Source organism: Fringilla coelebs (assembly GCF_963513975.1).
Source record: "Fringilla coelebs genome assembly, chromosome: 25".
In the NCBI taxonomy this organism is placed as follows: Eukaryota; Metazoa; Chordata; class Aves; order Passeriformes; family Fringillidae; genus Fringilla; species Fringilla coelebs.
This window is the reverse complement of record NC_140051.1, coordinates 987,105-1,003,183: the sequence shown is the minus strand read 5'-3', so window position 1 is coordinate 1,003,183 and position 16,079 is coordinate 987,105. Positions and strand designations below refer to the sequence as shown.

General features: G+C 60.7%; 2 protein-coding genes across 4 annotated transcripts; one reads left to right on the top strand and one right to left on the bottom strand.

Annotated features, from left to right (window-relative positions):
- Positions 1–267: 267 nt before the first annotated feature.
- BACE1 (beta-secretase 1) lies at positions 268–8,559 on the top strand. 2 transcript variants are annotated; one of them, XM_084221598.1, is made up of 10 exons: positions 268–582; positions 3,988–4,076; positions 4,234–4,450; positions 4,635–4,772; positions 4,855–4,989; positions 5,103–5,204; positions 5,340–5,489; positions 5,627–5,798; positions 5,873–6,146; positions 6,236–8,559. In XM_084221598.1, exons 1-9 carry the CDS (start codon positions 337–339, stop codon positions 6,112–6,114), a joined length of 1,491 nt encoding a protein of 496 aa, XP_084077724.1. In that variant the 5' UTR covers positions 268–336; the 3' UTR covers positions 6,115–6,146; positions 6,236–8,559. The 2 variants fall into 2 exon arrangements, with proteins under 2 accessions (XP_084077724.1, XP_084077723.1); XM_084221597.1 differs by having other exon boundaries at positions 5,873–8,559.
- Positions 8,560–8,810: 251 nt separating this feature from the next.
- On the bottom strand, positions 8,811–16,065 carry RNF214 (ring finger protein 214). Of its 2 annotated transcripts, none has more exons than XM_084221448.1 (15): positions 15,896–16,065; positions 15,571–15,772; positions 14,891–14,950; positions 14,547–14,687; positions 14,140–14,279; positions 13,536–13,604; positions 12,632–12,728; positions 12,328–12,416; positions 11,863–11,965; positions 11,560–11,658; positions 10,925–11,301; positions 10,439–10,574; positions 10,092–10,199; positions 9,678–9,773; positions 8,811–9,049 (listed from the first exon to the last, which is right to left on the bottom strand). In XM_084221448.1, the coding sequence occupies exons 1-15, from the start codon at positions 15,973–15,975 to the stop codon at positions 8,984–8,986; spliced, it is 1,863 nt and encodes a 620-aa protein (XP_084077574.1). In that variant the 5' UTR covers positions 15,976–16,065; the 3' UTR covers positions 8,811–8,983. The 2 variants fall into 2 exon arrangements, with proteins under 2 accessions (XP_084077574.1, XP_084077575.1); XM_084221449.1 differs by having other exon boundaries at positions 11,863–11,953.
- Between the last annotated feature and the right edge of the window lie 14 nt (positions 16,066–16,079).

Sequence of the window (16,079 nt, the reverse complement as noted above, 5' to 3'; positions counted from 1 at the left end):
GCGGCGGGGCCGCCGGGGGGCTGCGGTTGCCATGGCGACGCGTGGGTACCGCCCGCGGCCCGCCCGGTCCGTCCCGGCGCGTCCCGGCGGGGCGGGCCGGGGCAGCGGGACGGCCACGGGCAGGGGGGACCGGCCAAGGCCCGGGGGCACCGGGCAGGGCCGGGGCGGGTCTCTCGGCGAGCGCTTCCGCCGGCGGGCGGGCTTTCCGGGGCGGGTCCGTGCGCGCCGCCATGCCCGCCGCCGCCGCGCCGCCCGCCCGCCCCGGCGCGGCCGCCCCGCCGAGGCGCGGGGCGCTGCGGGCCCGCTGACCGCGTCCCCCGAGGGCTCCCCGCGGCCATGGCGCCCGCCTGGCCCTGGCTGCTGCTGTGGCTGGGCGTCCTGCGCGCCCTCCCGGCCCCGCCGCGCATCCGGCTGCCGCTGCGGGGCGGCGCGGCCCCGCCGTCGGGGCTCCGGCAGCGCCGGGCGCCGCTGGACGCCGAGCCCGACAGCCCCGGCAGCTTCGTGGAGATGATCGACAACCTGCGGGGCAAGTCCGGGCAGGGGTACTACGTGGAGATGACGGTGGGCAGCCCCCCGCAGAAGGTGAGGTGGGAGGGGATCCCCGCATCTCTCGCATCCTCCGCATCTCCTGCATACCCCGCACCTCCGGGGCTGCAGGTGCCCCTCCGGCCCGGTGCGCGGCTGCGGGGCGCGGAGCAGATGCGCTGCGGGTGCCACCGTGGCTTTGCGTGCCTCTCGCCGCACGGCCCGGGCACCATTCCTGCTTCTCATCGCTCCGGTGATGCTTCTCCTGCTGCCTTTCGGCTAAAAGTGGCCGCAGGGCCCCGCCGAAGGTGACCCCAGCGCTCCCGGGGCTGCCCGGGCGCTCCGGGCGCGGTGGCCGGTGCTGCGTGTGCCTCTACGTGCGTGTGAGCCAGGCTGCATCGCTCCATCCCTCCCTTCCCGCTCCATCCCTCCCTTCCCGCTCCCTCCCTCCCTCCTCCATCTCTCCCTCCGTCCCTCCCTCCCCGCTCCCGAGCCGGAGGATGCTGCTGGAGCTGGCGCGGGCTGTGGGCGGCAGCGGGTGGGATGTGGCTGCGCAGCCCCGTGCCCGCCTGGAGCGGGCACATGCAGGCACGGAGGAGCCCACGGCCGAGCCGTGCTTGGCGGTTCCTCCCAGCACAGCCCCGGGCGCAGCTGCTGCCTGGCTCTGCGTGCTGCTCCCGGCCGGGGAAATTCTCCAGAAATCCTCCCGAGCTCGGCTTTCCCGGAGACCTCGTGACGGCTTTTGCTGCGCAGGAGTTGGGGCAGCGTGGGGAGGCAAAGTGCAGGAAAATGGGATGGCCTGGATGGAAAGGGAGCCCACAGAGCCGGCAGAGCGGACGTTGGTGCGTCACCAGGCTCTGATCCTGCTCCATCTTTTTGTCAGCATCCCTCACATGCTGCCCAGCTCATGTGGCACCGTGTGCCTGCCCGCTGGGGACAGGGTGAATGCTGAGGGCCAGGTGCCAGTCACACAGCAGAGAACAACCAGCTCCTCCCCCCTTTTATGGATGAGATCGGGGAGGTTCCCACTGCTAAATCCTTTTGTGCCCATCCTGATCCCCGTTGCCACCAGCAACAAGTCTGGCCCAGGAGTCCAGCTCAGTGCTCGAGGCTCCAGGTTCCTCCAATGTGGCACAGGGCCACATTCCCTCATGCCTGCCATCACTACTTTTTGGGTGCTGCCAGAACAGCCAGCATCCACACAGGCTCTGAAATAAAGGCTGGCTTTCCCCACGAGCTGGCTGTGCTCTGTGTGCGTGGTGGGAGAGAGTGATGGGAGCAAGAAGTGGCCAAGGGAATGATACCACTGCCATGGAAATTGCATCTCTGGGAGCACTGTTGTGTGTCCCTGTGTGCCTGGGATATATTGCCTGGCAGGGTGTGTTTAGGAGGAAAAAAAAGGAAGGAGATTATTTCTAAAATCTAGTTTTAAATGTGATTTCATCATCTCCTGCCTGCCACGTGTCGCAGCTGCCAGATAATTTCCGTGCAAACCACCTGTTCCAGGCGCCCGCGTGTTCTGGAGCCAGCCACCCTTTGGGCAGCATCTTCCAGCCTTGGATTGCTTCCAAATGCAAACGTGGTGCCTGTGTGTGTGTGTGTGTGTGTGTGTGTGTGCTGGAGCAGAATCCCTCCAGGCATTGCAATGGAATGAGAGATTCATATGAAAGAGTTCGGCTGTGCCTCTGCAGGAAATTGGGAGTGTGTTTGCCCCAGGGTGAGTGCATCCTTCCCAAAGGCTCTCACGCAGCAGGGAGATGTGATCCATCTCCTCACCTTTCCTTTCACCTTCCCAGTGCTGACAAGGAAGTTTCTGTATCCCCTTTTGCTTTAATTTTGGTTCTGAGCTGTGCTGTGCTGCCAAGTCACCGTCAGCAGCTGATTGCTCACACATTCCATGTGCCCAAGCATGTTGGTTTCCCTGGCTCCCCAGAACGGGCTGATTCATAAACACACAGGGGAGAGGGGTGAGCTGAGCAGCAGGAGCCAGTGTTTTGGGACAGATGGCACAGGCTTGGTACCCCAGGAGCAGCACACAGCTCTAGGGACACGCGTGGCACGGAGCCAGCGCTGCTGCTGAGGTGCCTGGAGGGGCTGTCACTTCCAGGGACAGGTTTCAGGCAGTGTCCCTGCCACACATGTCTTGGCCTCCCCAGTTCACGTGCCATGTCCTGGCCTGAATGGATGGCTGGGCTGAGTCTCAAGGATCTGGGTCCTCTCCACGTGGGTCCTGTGCGTGACCCCTTCAGCAGTTTGGAGCCTGCGAGAGTAAAAGCCCTCCCTGCCTCCTCTCCCTGCAGCGTCAGCTCAGCAGGTCCTTCTCCAGGGAAACCAGTCTCCTCTGGGTGCCCTGGGGATTGCAGATGAGCTGTGTGGAGCAGGTGGCCCCTAATGGCACAGAACTGGGAACAGCCCTGGGAATGCAGCTGCTGGGTTGCCAGGCTGCGTGGTGGGTGCTGGGCTGGCACCTGCCCAGGGTGGGTACTGGGGGGATGAACGTGCTGCTCTGGTCTTTACCCACGGCCTGAAACGTTGCCCTTGGCAGGGAGGTGGAGCTGGGGCACTCAGGACATGCCAGCCCCTGTCAGGGAGAGCACTCAGCAGCTGCAGCCGGTGCTGCTGCGATTAACACAAGCGCATTAACCTCCTTCCTCTGCCTCTGACTCCACAGATTAGGGGCCAAAGCCCTGGAGCTGCTGCCCAGGATACTGCTGTGAAGCAGCTCCTGGGTCTGGGGCCAGGGCTTACCCCGAGCTCTGCTGCCCAGCACAGCCAGGAGGCTCGGACAGCCCTGCTCCCACCCTGGCTATCCCACCAGGGCTATCCACCCCGGCAATCCCACCCTGGCTGTCCACCCTGGCAATCCCACCAGGGCTATTCCACCAGGGCAATTTCACCCTGGCTATCCCACCTCAGCAATCCCACAGGGCTATCCCACCTGGCCATCCCGCCCCTCTCCTCGCCAGGGCCGCAGGCACGGGTCAGCTGAGGGCAGGATCAGGCCGGCCCACTCCTGCCCTGCCAGTGGGATGTTTGCCAAGCTTGGTAATCCTGCCCAGGCAGGAATGAATCGGGAGCAGGGCTCGGCATATGGGTGGTGATTAGCGGGCGCAGGGACCCACGGGGCTGCCCACCAGCCATCCTTCCCAGCAGCTGTGCCAGCAAATCTGCTTTCCTGGCAGGGGGAGCCTGGTCACCCCGTGTTGCTGCTGCTGCTGCTCTCTGGCCCCAGACACCTGCCAAGTGGTTCCTGAATCCTGCCTGTGGATTTGGGGGCTGAGGCCGGGCTGTGCTGAGCGAGGAGTCACGCTCTGTTTGCACAGTGCTGGATGGTGTTTGCTCGTTGTGCAACTCCCTCATGTCGCTGCCTCCTGCTCCACCACCTCCTTCTCTCCTCTCTGGGCACAACAAAAGGGGGTCCCACTGCACTTATGAGCCTTCCTGTCTTTCTTCCTTCTCCAGCTGAATATCCTGGTGGACACAGGGAGCAGTAACTTCGCTGTGGGAGCTGCACCACACCCCTTCCTCCGGAGATACTACCAGCGGCAGCTGTGAGTATTCTGGGGGGGGACACAGAGCACAGCCTCTCAGGCACACTGCTCCTTGCTGGAGGTCTGGCCAGACCCTGCCAGGTACGACCTGGCCTCTGGAATGGCTGGATGCACATAAACCCTGCTGGTCTGACTCATCCCTTTGCCACCATTGCAGGTCCAGCACCTACCGTGACCTGCGGAAGGGAGTGTACGTGCCCTACACCCAGGGCAAGTGGGAAGGGGAGCTGGGCACTGACCTTGTCACCATCCCCCATGGCCCCAACGTCACTGTCAGAGCCAACATCGCTGCCATCACGGAGTCAGACAAATTCTTCATCAACGGCTCCAACTGGGAAGGGATCCTGGGACTGGCGTATGCCGAGATTGCCCGGGTGAGTCCTGGCTGACAGTCCTGGATGTCAGCACCAAAAAGCTTCAGTTGCCTTTTTCCTTGTCCCTGTTTGTCCCCTGGGGCACAGCAGTGCTCCCCACTCACTCCCCTGGGTGCAGAGAGCTCCTGGACAAGGGAGAGCACTGACACATCCCTGTCTTGCCTCTTCTTTCTCCTCTCACCAGCCCGACGACAGCCTGGAGCCCTTCTTTGACTCCCTGGTGAAGCAGACACGGGTGCCCAACATCTTCTCCCTGCAGCTGTGCGGGACAGGCTTCTCTCCCAACGAGACAGAGGCCGTGGCCTCGGTGGGAGGCAGCATGGTGAGCCCTCCACAGGTGGCTGGGGAGTTCCTTTGTGGCACTGCCAGCGCGTGGTGGCAGCGCTGTCCTGTCTGCTCTGCAGATCATCGGCGGCATCGACCGCTCGCTGTACGTGGGTGACATCTGGTACACCCCCATCCGCAAGGAGTGGTACTACGAGGTCATCATCGTCAAGCTGGAGGTCAACGGGCAGGACCTGAATATGGACTGCAAGGAGGTGAGCAGTGGTGGGACCTGCCCCACGGGCCCTGGAGGCACCCAGCACTGGTCAGAGGCTGGGAGTGGGCTGGGGTTCTGTCCCTGAGTCACTCCCCCTCTTCTGCCACCCAGTACAACTATGACAAGAGCATTGTGGACAGCGGGACCACCAACCTCAGGCTGCCAAAGAAGGTGTTTGAGGCTGCAGTGAAATCCATCAAAACAGCATCTTCGGTCAGTGAAACCCATCCCTTCCCCACGGGCACAGCCCAGGGCAGGGCTGTGGGCAGTGTGGCTGCCCCTCACCTACCTGGCATCTCTGCTGCCTGCCCAGCTTGGCCCTGCTCACCTTCCCTTTCCCTCTGGTAGACGGAGAAGTTCCCAGACGGCTTCTGGCTGGGGGAGCAGCTGGTTTGCTGGCAGGTCGGCACCACCCCCTGGCACATCTTCCCAGTACTGTCCCTCTACCTGATGGGGGAGGCCACCAACCAGTCCTTCCGCATCACCATCCTGCCCCAGGTGAGTGCTGGGCTGGCCAGACCCTGCCCAGGGAGCGTGGGCTGGAGAGGGCAGCGCAGGCAGGACACAGGGACACAGCTGGGTGGACACAGCTGCCTCCCGCGCCCCCTTCCCTGACTGCTCCTCTCCCCCTGCAGCAATACCTGCGCCCGGTGGAGGACGTGGCCACCTCTCAGGACGACTGCTACAAGTTTGCCATCTCCCAGTCCTCCACCGGCACCGTCATGGGCGCCGTGATCATGGAGGGTTTCTACGTGGTGTTCGACCGCGCCCACAAGCGCATCGGCTTCGCCGTCAGCGCCTGCCACGGTGAGCTGGGCCCGCGGGGAGGGCGTGGAGGGGACGTGGGTGTGCAGAGGCCAGACCCTGCCTCCCTTTCCCAGTGCACGACGAGTTCCGCACGGCCGCGGTGGACGGGCCCCACCTGCACTCCAACATGGAGGACTGCGGCTACAACATCCCGCAGACGGACGAGTCCACGCTGATGACCATCGCCTACGTGATGGCGGCCATCTGCGCCCTCTTCATGCTGCCCCTGTGCCTCATGGTGTTCCAGTGGCGCTGCTTCCGCTGCCTGCGGCGGGACCACGACGACTTCGCCGACGACATCTCCCTGCTGAAGTGACGGCAGAGCGCGGGCGCGGCGCGGGGCCGCAGGTGAGGCAGCAGGGCGGGGGCCTCGCTCCGGGGGCTGGAGTGTGGCGGCAGCGTGGGGAGCTCGCGCCCTGAGGACTCGGTGTCATCAGGGCCGGCAGCCAGGGGAGCCCCAGCCCGGGCTCCGTTCATCTGGGACCTGCAGCAGGAGCGTGGCAGCCGGGCAGTGGGAGAGCTCAGCAACCCCATCCTGGGAGCTGGGGGCGGCTTCTCTGCTCCAGCACCAGGACAGGACCAAGCTCTCCCACCCAGCCTTGCCTGGCTTGATGGAGTGACGCCGATGAGCCATCCCCTGCCTGTCCCCCTCCATCCCTGTGCGTCCCTTTCCAGCTTGCCCTGCCGGGAAGCCGCCAGCCCAGGCTCTCTTGCAGGGAACTGTGCTGCAGCTGTACCTCCCCTGTGACTCCCTGCACTGAGCCAGACTCCAGGGATCACCCTGGAGCCATCCAGCCTCGGACTTTTCAGAGACAGCCCTGCAGGGCCAGCCTGGGCTGCCCAGACAGGGCTTTCCCTCCTGCCCTGCTGCCCCTACACTGCTCACTCTCACATTTCCCCTGCATTTTCCTGCCTTCCCAAGCTGTGCTGCTGCTGCTGCCAGCCCCAGGACTCCCTGCACCCTCCTGGGACAGGCAGGAGCAGGCACCCATCCTCTCCCGGGACAGGCAGGAGCAGGCACCCATCCTCTCCCCACATCACATGGGATGGGAAACTCCCTGCCCTGGCTTCCAGCATCAGCAGTGGCTGCCATGCAGAAGCCAGTGCCAGGAGTGAAGTTCCCAGCCCTGGCTGCTCCCCAGCCCACCCAGCCCTTCGAAAGCCATAGGGGAGCCTGGGCCCCCCCTGCAGCCCCCCCAGCTCACCGCCGGCGCATCCCACGGCACAGCAGCTCCTCCCTGCTCACTCCACACGTCCAGGCCTGGCTGTGAGACACCCTGGCATCCCGGGGACAGACGGCAGCTGCGGGAACTGCAGCATTTATTGTTTTGTAAACACATGGTTGTATTTATTTTATTTTTTTTTTTTACAAAGCGTGTCACTGGTAGCGCAGCTGCGCGTTGAGAGCGTGTACAGAGCCGGTCCCACGTGTACAGAGCACGGCCGCCTCTCACCTGTACAGTATATCCATATATCTCTATTTTTAATTCTAGCCCTGAAAGCCACTGTTCCAACATTAGGGGTCGGTCCTGTTTTGTTTTGGAGTTTTTTTAAATCTTTTTAGCCTTCTGCTCAGCCCTCGGCCCCTGTGGGCACCATGCAGGACCAGGGCTCGCACCGCAGCCGCGTGTGTGGTGGGAGCACATGATGGTGAGGGGCTCCCAGCTGGCTTGAGGAGGGGCTGCAGGGCTGGAGCACGTAGAGCAGTGGCTCACAGGCCCAAAGGACCCTGAGCACAGAAGGCACCTCTGTCCTCAGAGAGGATTTTTGGTGTGTGAGGACAACCCCTCCTCCCTGTGCTGCAGGATCACCACCCTTCCCCAGAGCAGACACCTGTGACCTTGCAGGCAGTGGTAGTGCTGTATTCCCTTGCTTCTCTGCCTCAGCCTGGATAGGAAAGAGCTCAGACACAGAGATTCCACAATTGAAAGGCATCACTCCTCCCTGAACAAAGAGGGGATATCTGCTGTGCCAGGGCCGAGCTGGCGGCTGCCCCGCGGAGCCACCGGGTCAGGCAGGGACAGACTGAGCACCCACAGCAATCACCGAGCATAGAGCTTGTTAATTAAACCCTGCAGCCCAACGTTTCTCTGGGAAGGCAGCGAGGGAGCCAGGAAACACAGGCAGAGTAGGAGACCAGCCAACCCTGCACGGGGCACTGCCACAACAGCCCCCACACCACCCCTGCTCACACAGAGCCCCCCACCCCAGCCTCGCTCCAGACCCCATCCAGCCACTCCCTGCAAGAGGGCAACGTTCTCCCCCCACCCTCGTGCCTGCCCAGGACCCCAGAGACTCTGTTGTGGACCACTGCCTTAAAACATGCCCCGAGCCGTGGCGGGTGGGCACCGGGGGCTCCCCTGCCCTCGGGGCAGAGGGGCTGCCAGCAGTGCCCAGTTCCTGCCACAGACCGCCAGGAAAGGGGGGGGGGATTTTTAGAGAGTCATTGCAAGATTTTCAGCGGTGCTGAGCACCTCACAATCCCACCGAGATCCATGGAGAAAGGGTTGGTGAGCCAGCCCGTGCTTCAGGAGGAAGGACAGGAGGGGAACACGGGAATTCTGACAGGTTGGTTTATCCCGAGCTGCAGCGCAGCCGTGTCCGTCCGCTCCCTCCCCGGGCCCGGGGACAGCAGGGGATGGGACAGGACAGGATGGGACCACGGGCTGTCGCTGGAGGCTCCAGTACTCTGTAACCCAGTGTCTATGTAAGAACAATGAATGTTAACACGGTAAATTATTATGACATTAAAATAAATGACCACAAAAAATCGGCTCTTCATCCGCAACTTGTTCACTGGCAAGAGGGGAAAAAGCAGGTGATGACTGGCAGGGATGTGGGGGTGGTGGGGCATCAGGTCACGAGGAATGGCCCTGGGAAAGGAGCTGATGGGAGCCAAGTGGGAAGAGGTGGTTCCCAGCAAGCAGGGAACACTGACCCTCATTTGGAAGAAGCCAGCAAGGCTGCAGACTAAGAAATGAGGAGCTGCAGCAAATCACTGCATAATATACACACTTTATTTATGAATTTGTATGTTTACAGACTTTCTATACACACATTACCTATATAATAAAAATGTACATGTGTATACATGATCGTATAAATATAGAACTGTAGAAATCTCAGAACTGATCCTGTCTATTCACAGCAACTCCTCCCAGGGGCCCACGTTGTCCCAGCAGCCGTCATTTGAGGCTTGGGCAAAAGGGGCAAGTGTCATTCGTGTTGGTTTGTGCCCAGAATTTGATGCACTGGAAGAGAGAGAATTAGTCAAGAGCTACTGGCCCGACCCAGAGGTACCATCATTGTGCACAGCACTCGCTTCAGGGGTGGTTTCCTTGGCTCCTTGCAGCCTCCATCACAAGGTCACCATGAGGAAGGAGCCCTTGTCACCCCTGCAGGACCATCAGGCCCTCCTCAACAGGAGTTCCATTTCCTTGAGGGGCCACTGCTGGAGGCCCCAGAGCTGTTGGGATGGGGGGTTGCCCACACAGGTGACCCACTGCCAGACCCATGGGACAGGAATGTCTCCTCCTCTTGCCAGGAGCTCCTGTCTGGCATCCCCAGCCCAGACACCTGGGCAGCAGGGGCAGCTCTCCCCTCACCCCGTGTTCCAGATCCTTCCAGACTGTCTTGCTCCAGCATCCAACCCTCACAGACACAGCACAGGCTCAGGGACACAGGGGCAGCTGTTCCTAAAGCCACCACCCACTGGCCATGCAGGGTGGCCCAGCCAAGAGTAAAGGATGGGATGACAGGATGCAGGGAAGCTGTTTATTGATCGTACCCTTCTCCTGGCAAGGTGTCAGGACAACAAGGACTCAGGAAGGGTCACCTGGAAGGACCAGGAGGAGGCTCTGAGCAGCAGAACACACTCACCTCCTTGTGCAGCACATGTGAGCAGGCCATGGGGTGAAGGTCACCGGGCTGCACGAGCTTCTGGCACATCAGACACAGCTTACAGGCAGCTGGGGTCTGGGAGGGGCAGTGAGGGAAGGAAAGGAGCAGGCAGGGAAGTCAGACACGTCGCTCTGACCACGGATGCAGCTGCAGCCCGAGGCCACAGTCCCCTCTGCCCACAGCCATCACACCCTGAGAGCCACCATCACATCTCATGGCCCTCTGTTCCAGTGTGAACCCCAAAGGATCTGTGCCCCCAATCCTCCCCTTCACCTCAGCAGCCCAGGTAGCTGTGGGAGGAGAGCTCCCAGCTCCAGGGGCTCATCCCATCCCTTCAGGACACCCCGGGCAGGCTCCCCCTCCCTGCTCCCCAGGGAAGCCAAGCAGCCTTACGTGTGACGCCGCTCCTGGGTAGGCGACCTGGGCCGGGGGCAGGAACATGGGTGTGCTCATCTGAGGCAGGGGAGCGGAGAACATGGGGGCCCTGATCCGGCCCAGAGGCTGCAGCGAGGCAGAGGAAGCACGTCAGAACAGCCCGGGAGGAAAGGACAGAGGAGTCACCCCAGGGAAACCTCTTCCCTGGTTACACTGCAGTCAGCAGGACAGGGAACCCAGGGGACAGCCCTGACGCACAGCCTGAGCTCTGTGGGGAGCCAGGGAGCAGGGGCAGCTCTCCCTGCTCCCCAGGCGGCTCTCCCTGCTCCCCAGGCCCCCTTGCAGCAGCCCCCAGGCTGTCCCACCTGAGCGCCGGCCGCTGCCCGCTCCTGCTGCTCTGCCAGCTTGGCTGCCACCAGCTGGTTCAGCTCCTCCATGGTCAGGCCAGCCATGGTCCTCCGGGCAGTCTTGATCTGCTGCAGGATGTTGGTCAGCTGGGCCCTGCGTGGACAGCAGCCTGCTAAGAGCTCCTGGTCCTCACAGACTGGGATCCCTCAGCCAGCGCTGCCTGGGGGAAGCCGCGTGCTTCTCCTCCACCCTCCAAGTGCGGGGGACAGAGCAGGGAACCCCCAGAGCCAGGCTGAGGGGGCTGTGCCAGATTTCCCTGCCATCCTGCAAAGCTCCCAGCGATCCCCATCCCCGGCACTAGCGCAAACCTGACGGACACCACCACCTCTGCCTGCCTCCCTTCCCGCAGACCCCGCTGACACCAGGAGCCCTCCTTCCCCTGACCCCAGCTCCCACCGCCCTCACAAGCCCCTGCCCTCCCAAGACCACCAGCAGACCCTTACTTGTTGCACTGTGGGAACCGAGCCAGCAGCTTCTCCAGCAGCTTCTCCAGCTTGTCGGCCGGCTGGGGCCGGGGGAACTCGGGGGCGACGCCGACGCCGCCCAGGCCGGGCGGAGGAGGGATGGGGGCAGCGGGGGCCATGTGGGGGCTGTGCGTGCCCAGCAGCGACGCCACCACCGGGCTGCTCCTGCCCTGGGAGGCGGGCAGGGGTGGGGAGGGCTGGTTGGGCCTGGACATGGCGGGGTTCAGCAGAGGGAAGGACAGAGCCCGGGGATCGGCGCTCGGCATGACCATGGGGACAGGGACGGGCCCGATGGGGAAGGGGAGCCGGGGGGTCAGGGACGGGTTGGGCTGGAATGCCGTCAGCATGAAATCTGTCTGAGAAAGAAAAGCGGGGCAAGAGGGAAAGGCTGGTTAGAGTAAGAGCAACTGGAAGCAGAGCGAGCGCCTTCCTCTGCAGGCAGCGAGGTGGGAACTGCAGGCACTGGCAGCTGGAAAGGGAAGGAGACCCTTCCCCTCCTCTCTAGTAAGCCCAGACAGGGACTGGGTCACCCCACACATGCCCAGAACCAGGCAGGCTGTGCCAGGACCTGGCAGCACAGAATGCCCGTGCTGAGGGGCTGGAGAGGCACTCACTTCTGAAGGCGGAGGAGGCAGCGTCGGCGTCGGGATCTGGGGGAGGCTGCTCAGCTTCGTGCCATTCCTCACCATCTGGATGTGGTCATTGAACTGATCCTGGCAGAGAGGGAAGAAAACAGGCACGTTTATCAAACCTGAGAAAGTCTGGGGCATTCTGAGGCAGGGGGTGGCAGGCACTGTTTGGCTCCACAGAAGAATGGAGAGGAGCTGAAGGGAGAACACTGTGTATGTGAAGGGCTGCTCACTGTGTGTGTGAAGGACTGCTCACTGCTAGGCTGGGAGAGGTCAGCAGGAACTTACTCGGACACTCTGCTTGGTCATACGTATCCTGTTCAGCCTCATCTCCCACTCCTGCTTTGGCCTCATGGTCTCCAGCGTGGGTGGCGCAGACCTGCAAGCACAGCTGAACTTTCCCACTTGCAACTGTGCTCTCACTGGCTGCAAAGTGGGAACAAGCAACCCCCACATCCTCCTGGCTTCCCCTCCTCCAGCAGGTGAAGCACTCCACAAGGGAGAGGGACTGACCTGGGGGACACACAGGGACACACAGCCAACAGCACTGGCAGATGAACAGTGACAGGGGATAGGCACAGCCCCACACACCCTTGCTGTGGGACATTATTGAATCCCTCTGATCCAGCAAGAAAACCACAGGAAATCCTGAACTATTCCAGTGCAACCCCCAAGATAAGCAGAGGAAGAGGAGATGGAACACGGGGACACCTGAGTCCCCTCCCTGCCACTTCTGACACGACACAGACTTACTTGAGGTAGGTGAGGTGTAGCTCTGCTTCTTTTTCTGCTTCTTCTAGTTTCAACACCAGCAGCTCCTTCCGGCTCTCCAGGGACAGGATCTGTGGAGAGAGGCTCAGTTTTTGTACTCCCATTTCTTGCTGCCAGGCCAGGCACTGGGCACGGCTCCCTGCTAATGCTCACTGCACTGACACGTGCTCATCTCCCCTCTCATCCCAGAGTGGGACTTGGCCTTGCTCCTAACTTCACAGCACTGTCCATTACCCAGCTGGAATCCCCAACCAGACACTTTGCAGGGAAGGAGTCACCTGCTCACCTCTGCTTTCCAGGCCCGCTCTGTCTCCTCGAGAATGTTCCTGTTGATTTCATTGTGCTGGTTCTTCAGCTTGTCCAGCTCCATCTCCCACAGCTGCCTGCACACAGAACACAACAGAACAGAACAGAACAGAACAGAACAGAACAGAACAGAACAGAACAGAACAGAACGAGCCCCCTCAGGCTCAGACACTGGATTGGCCCCAAAGGATGGATCCCAGGAGCTCTGGATGGGCTGGAACACGGAAGATCAGCAGTCTCCAGCCTGTGACACCAGCCCCAGCTCCCTGGGCTGTGTGAGTCACTGTCCCAGCAGAGAGCTGTCCCAGAGCACAGAAACAAGCAGCGTAAAGACACCGGGCCAAGCGAGGGAATTCCCCTCAGCAAAATTCAGTCCAATCCCAGGGAAGATCTGAACCAGGAATCAACCTGAGCAGTTATGCTGTTCTGATCCTGGAGAAGTTTAAAGCTGGGCATTTCCACCTGTGCTTTGGGAACACCTGGAGCATCCCTGCCCAGCTTTTAATACCCAGAGTTTAGTGTAGCTGGACAGCTGCGGGGAACAGACAGGGAAATCAGTCTGCCCTAATTCTGGGGAGCTGAAATTCAATCAGAAGTAGCAGTTACAAGCGGAGTCAATCCACCAGGCACAAACTCTAATCTTATGGGATCTTTATGTCACAAGTATCCAGGAGTCTGCTTGTGACTGGGATCAAGGAAGACTTAATCCAGAGCCCTGGTGCTGAAAGAGGAGATAAAACCTCTAGGGCACGTAACTGGCCAGCAGTGCTGGCTCACTGTCTCTGCTCCGTCCCAACCAAAGCATCGGATTCACTCTGAGGCAGAATGACAGGAAGGAATAGTGCTCTGGGCAGCACTAATCAGGCCAGGGATAAGAGCCTTACTTCTCATCAGACTGCTCTGCAATCAGAGAGGCAATCTTGTTTTCCTTCTCCTCCTGCTCCTTCAGCAACCTGCACGGGAGAAAAGGGACAGCACAGCTGGAATCCCAACGGAGCAGGGCCCACATTCAAACATCCCCAGGCCAACCCCACACCACGGCCTGGGGATGGCTCCCTGCAATGTGCGTGGGAAAACAGCCACCCACAGCCTCTGGAGCACCAACCCTGCTGTCTCATAGCACTGCACAAAGGCTGTGGCACAGAACCAGGCTGGCTGCAGGGAGCTCTGCTGCTCCCCCAGCAGGTGCCCTGCCATGGTCACCAGGGGGAAAAGGGCTGAGCACTTGCAGGCATCACTGGAGGAGTTTTACCCAAAAACATTGCTGAGCCCTCAGAATAAAAACCAGACCTCTATGACATGACTGAATGGCTCCATAAAAATGCCAGTTCAAATATAGGGCCTATCCTAAATTCATCCATATCCAGGTCTGACCTAAATACTTGCTGCTTCCTAAAAGTTTAAAGCTCTTTGCTCCATCAGGTTTATATTACGGTTAGGCAAGGTCTTCTTACCCAAAAGGAAACACTTTCTTTTCCATACAAATACCTTCTGCCTTTCTCACAGAGTTTCTCAATTTCAGCTTTAAGATCCTGCTCTTTCTGCAGGAATTCTTTCTTTTCTTTCTCCATCTTTTTCTTAGTTTCTTCTCGCTTGATTGTAACATCCTGAATGGCTTTCAGGATCTCCTGGAGTAAAAGAAGCATCACACAGATACAGAGCAAAATTACCAAGTCGTGGCTTTGATTTAAAATACATTATTTTTTTGATTAATTGATTAATGAGATTACACAGCAAATTCTTTCTTTTTAGCAGATTCAGTCAAGATATAAATCGGTTACTACGAGGAAACTCAGGAGACTGATGCTCTGGACTGCAGGTTCTCCTGCCTCTTCATAAAGATTTTAAAATTAATTACAGGGCAGGTTAAACAAAAACAGTTCTTCACCAAATACCTGGTGGTTTTTCATCTCCTCTTCCCTCCGCTGCTGGAGCTGCTTAAGCTGGACCTGCAGCTGATTCTCCACCTGCCTCTGTTTGTCCAACACCTCCTGGTAGCGCTCCTTCAGCAGGGCCCGCTCGGACATCATCTTGTCCTGCAGTGGAGAGCAAAGCTCCTCTGTAACAAGGACAGCCTGTAACAGACCTCGAGGCTGACATTTGATGGACCTGGAGGTCTTTTCCAACTGTAATGATTCTACGATTCTATTTTGACAGGAAAAAAGTGGGAAGAACAGCTCCAGCTCCTGTGCCTGGGAGCATGAGCGGCAGAGCCTGAGCACAGGGCTTTGATACCCACCAGGTTCTTCTCGATGTCCTGGTCCGTGCTCACGTCCGCATCGGCCGCCTTGAAGTCGGTCTGTGAAGGGACATGATGGAGATCAGCCCCTGCAGTGACCAGAGAGGGACTCCAGGCCCTCCCTGGGCACCTGTCCCACCTGCTCTGCTACCCTTCAGAGAAAGGAGCTCTCTGTCATATTGTGATGAAACTTATTTTAGTTTATGGCTATTGCTCCTCATCCTATAGCAGGGCACCAAAAAGAAGCCAGCACCATCCTCTGACACCCCTTGGAGATATTTATATGCATTAATGGGATCCCCTCTCAGACTCATCTAGACCAACCAGTCCCAGCTCCTGCAGTCTCTCCTTATAAGAGAGGTGCTCCAAACCCCTCATCATTTTCACAGCCTCCACTGCACCCTTCTTCACTAGCTCCTTCTCTTTCTTGTACTGAGGAGCCCAGACCCAAACACAGCACTCCAGCTGTGGCCTCATTAGGGTCGAATTTTAATTAAAGATTAATTAAAATTCAAGCAGAGGACCAGGCACGCAGCAGCAACTGTAAAGCTGCACGTACAGATGTGTTTTACCCTTCAGTCACGGCTTATTCGGTTCTTTGTCCTCTGGGTTCCACAGGAGCCTCGCAGGGCCCCGGCCCCGCAGAGCACAAGCCCGGAGCCCCGGGGAGCTGCACCCACCTGCACCGCGATGTTCTGCGACGGCCTGGCCGGGGCCGCCTCCTCGTCGGGCTCCTCGGCCGCCGCTCCGCTCTGCCCCGCGGCCTCCGCGCCGCCGGGCCCGGGCTCCGCATCGCCGCCGGGGCCCGGGGCGGCCGCGGGGTCCGCCTGCCCGCCGGGCCCGGGCTCGCTGGGGCTCTCCGGGGCCGAGAGCGGGCTCCCGCTGCGGAACGGGGACATGGCTCAGCGCTGCGCCGCGGCCGCATCCCGGCCGCACCCCGGCCCCATCCCGGCCCCATCCCCGCCCCATCCCGGTGCGCTGCCGCCCCGCCGGGCCCCCCCTTACCTGCCGGGCGGCGCGGCGGGGCCGGGCTCGCAGAGGCGCGGCGGGTCGGGGCCGTCGACCTGCGCCTGTTCCAGCGCCATGGGGGCGGCTGCGGGGCTGGGCCGGGCCGGCGGAGCGGCACCGGGGGCACCGAGCGGCACCGGGCGGAGCGCACGACCCGCGCCCCCGCCGCGCCGCCCCTTCC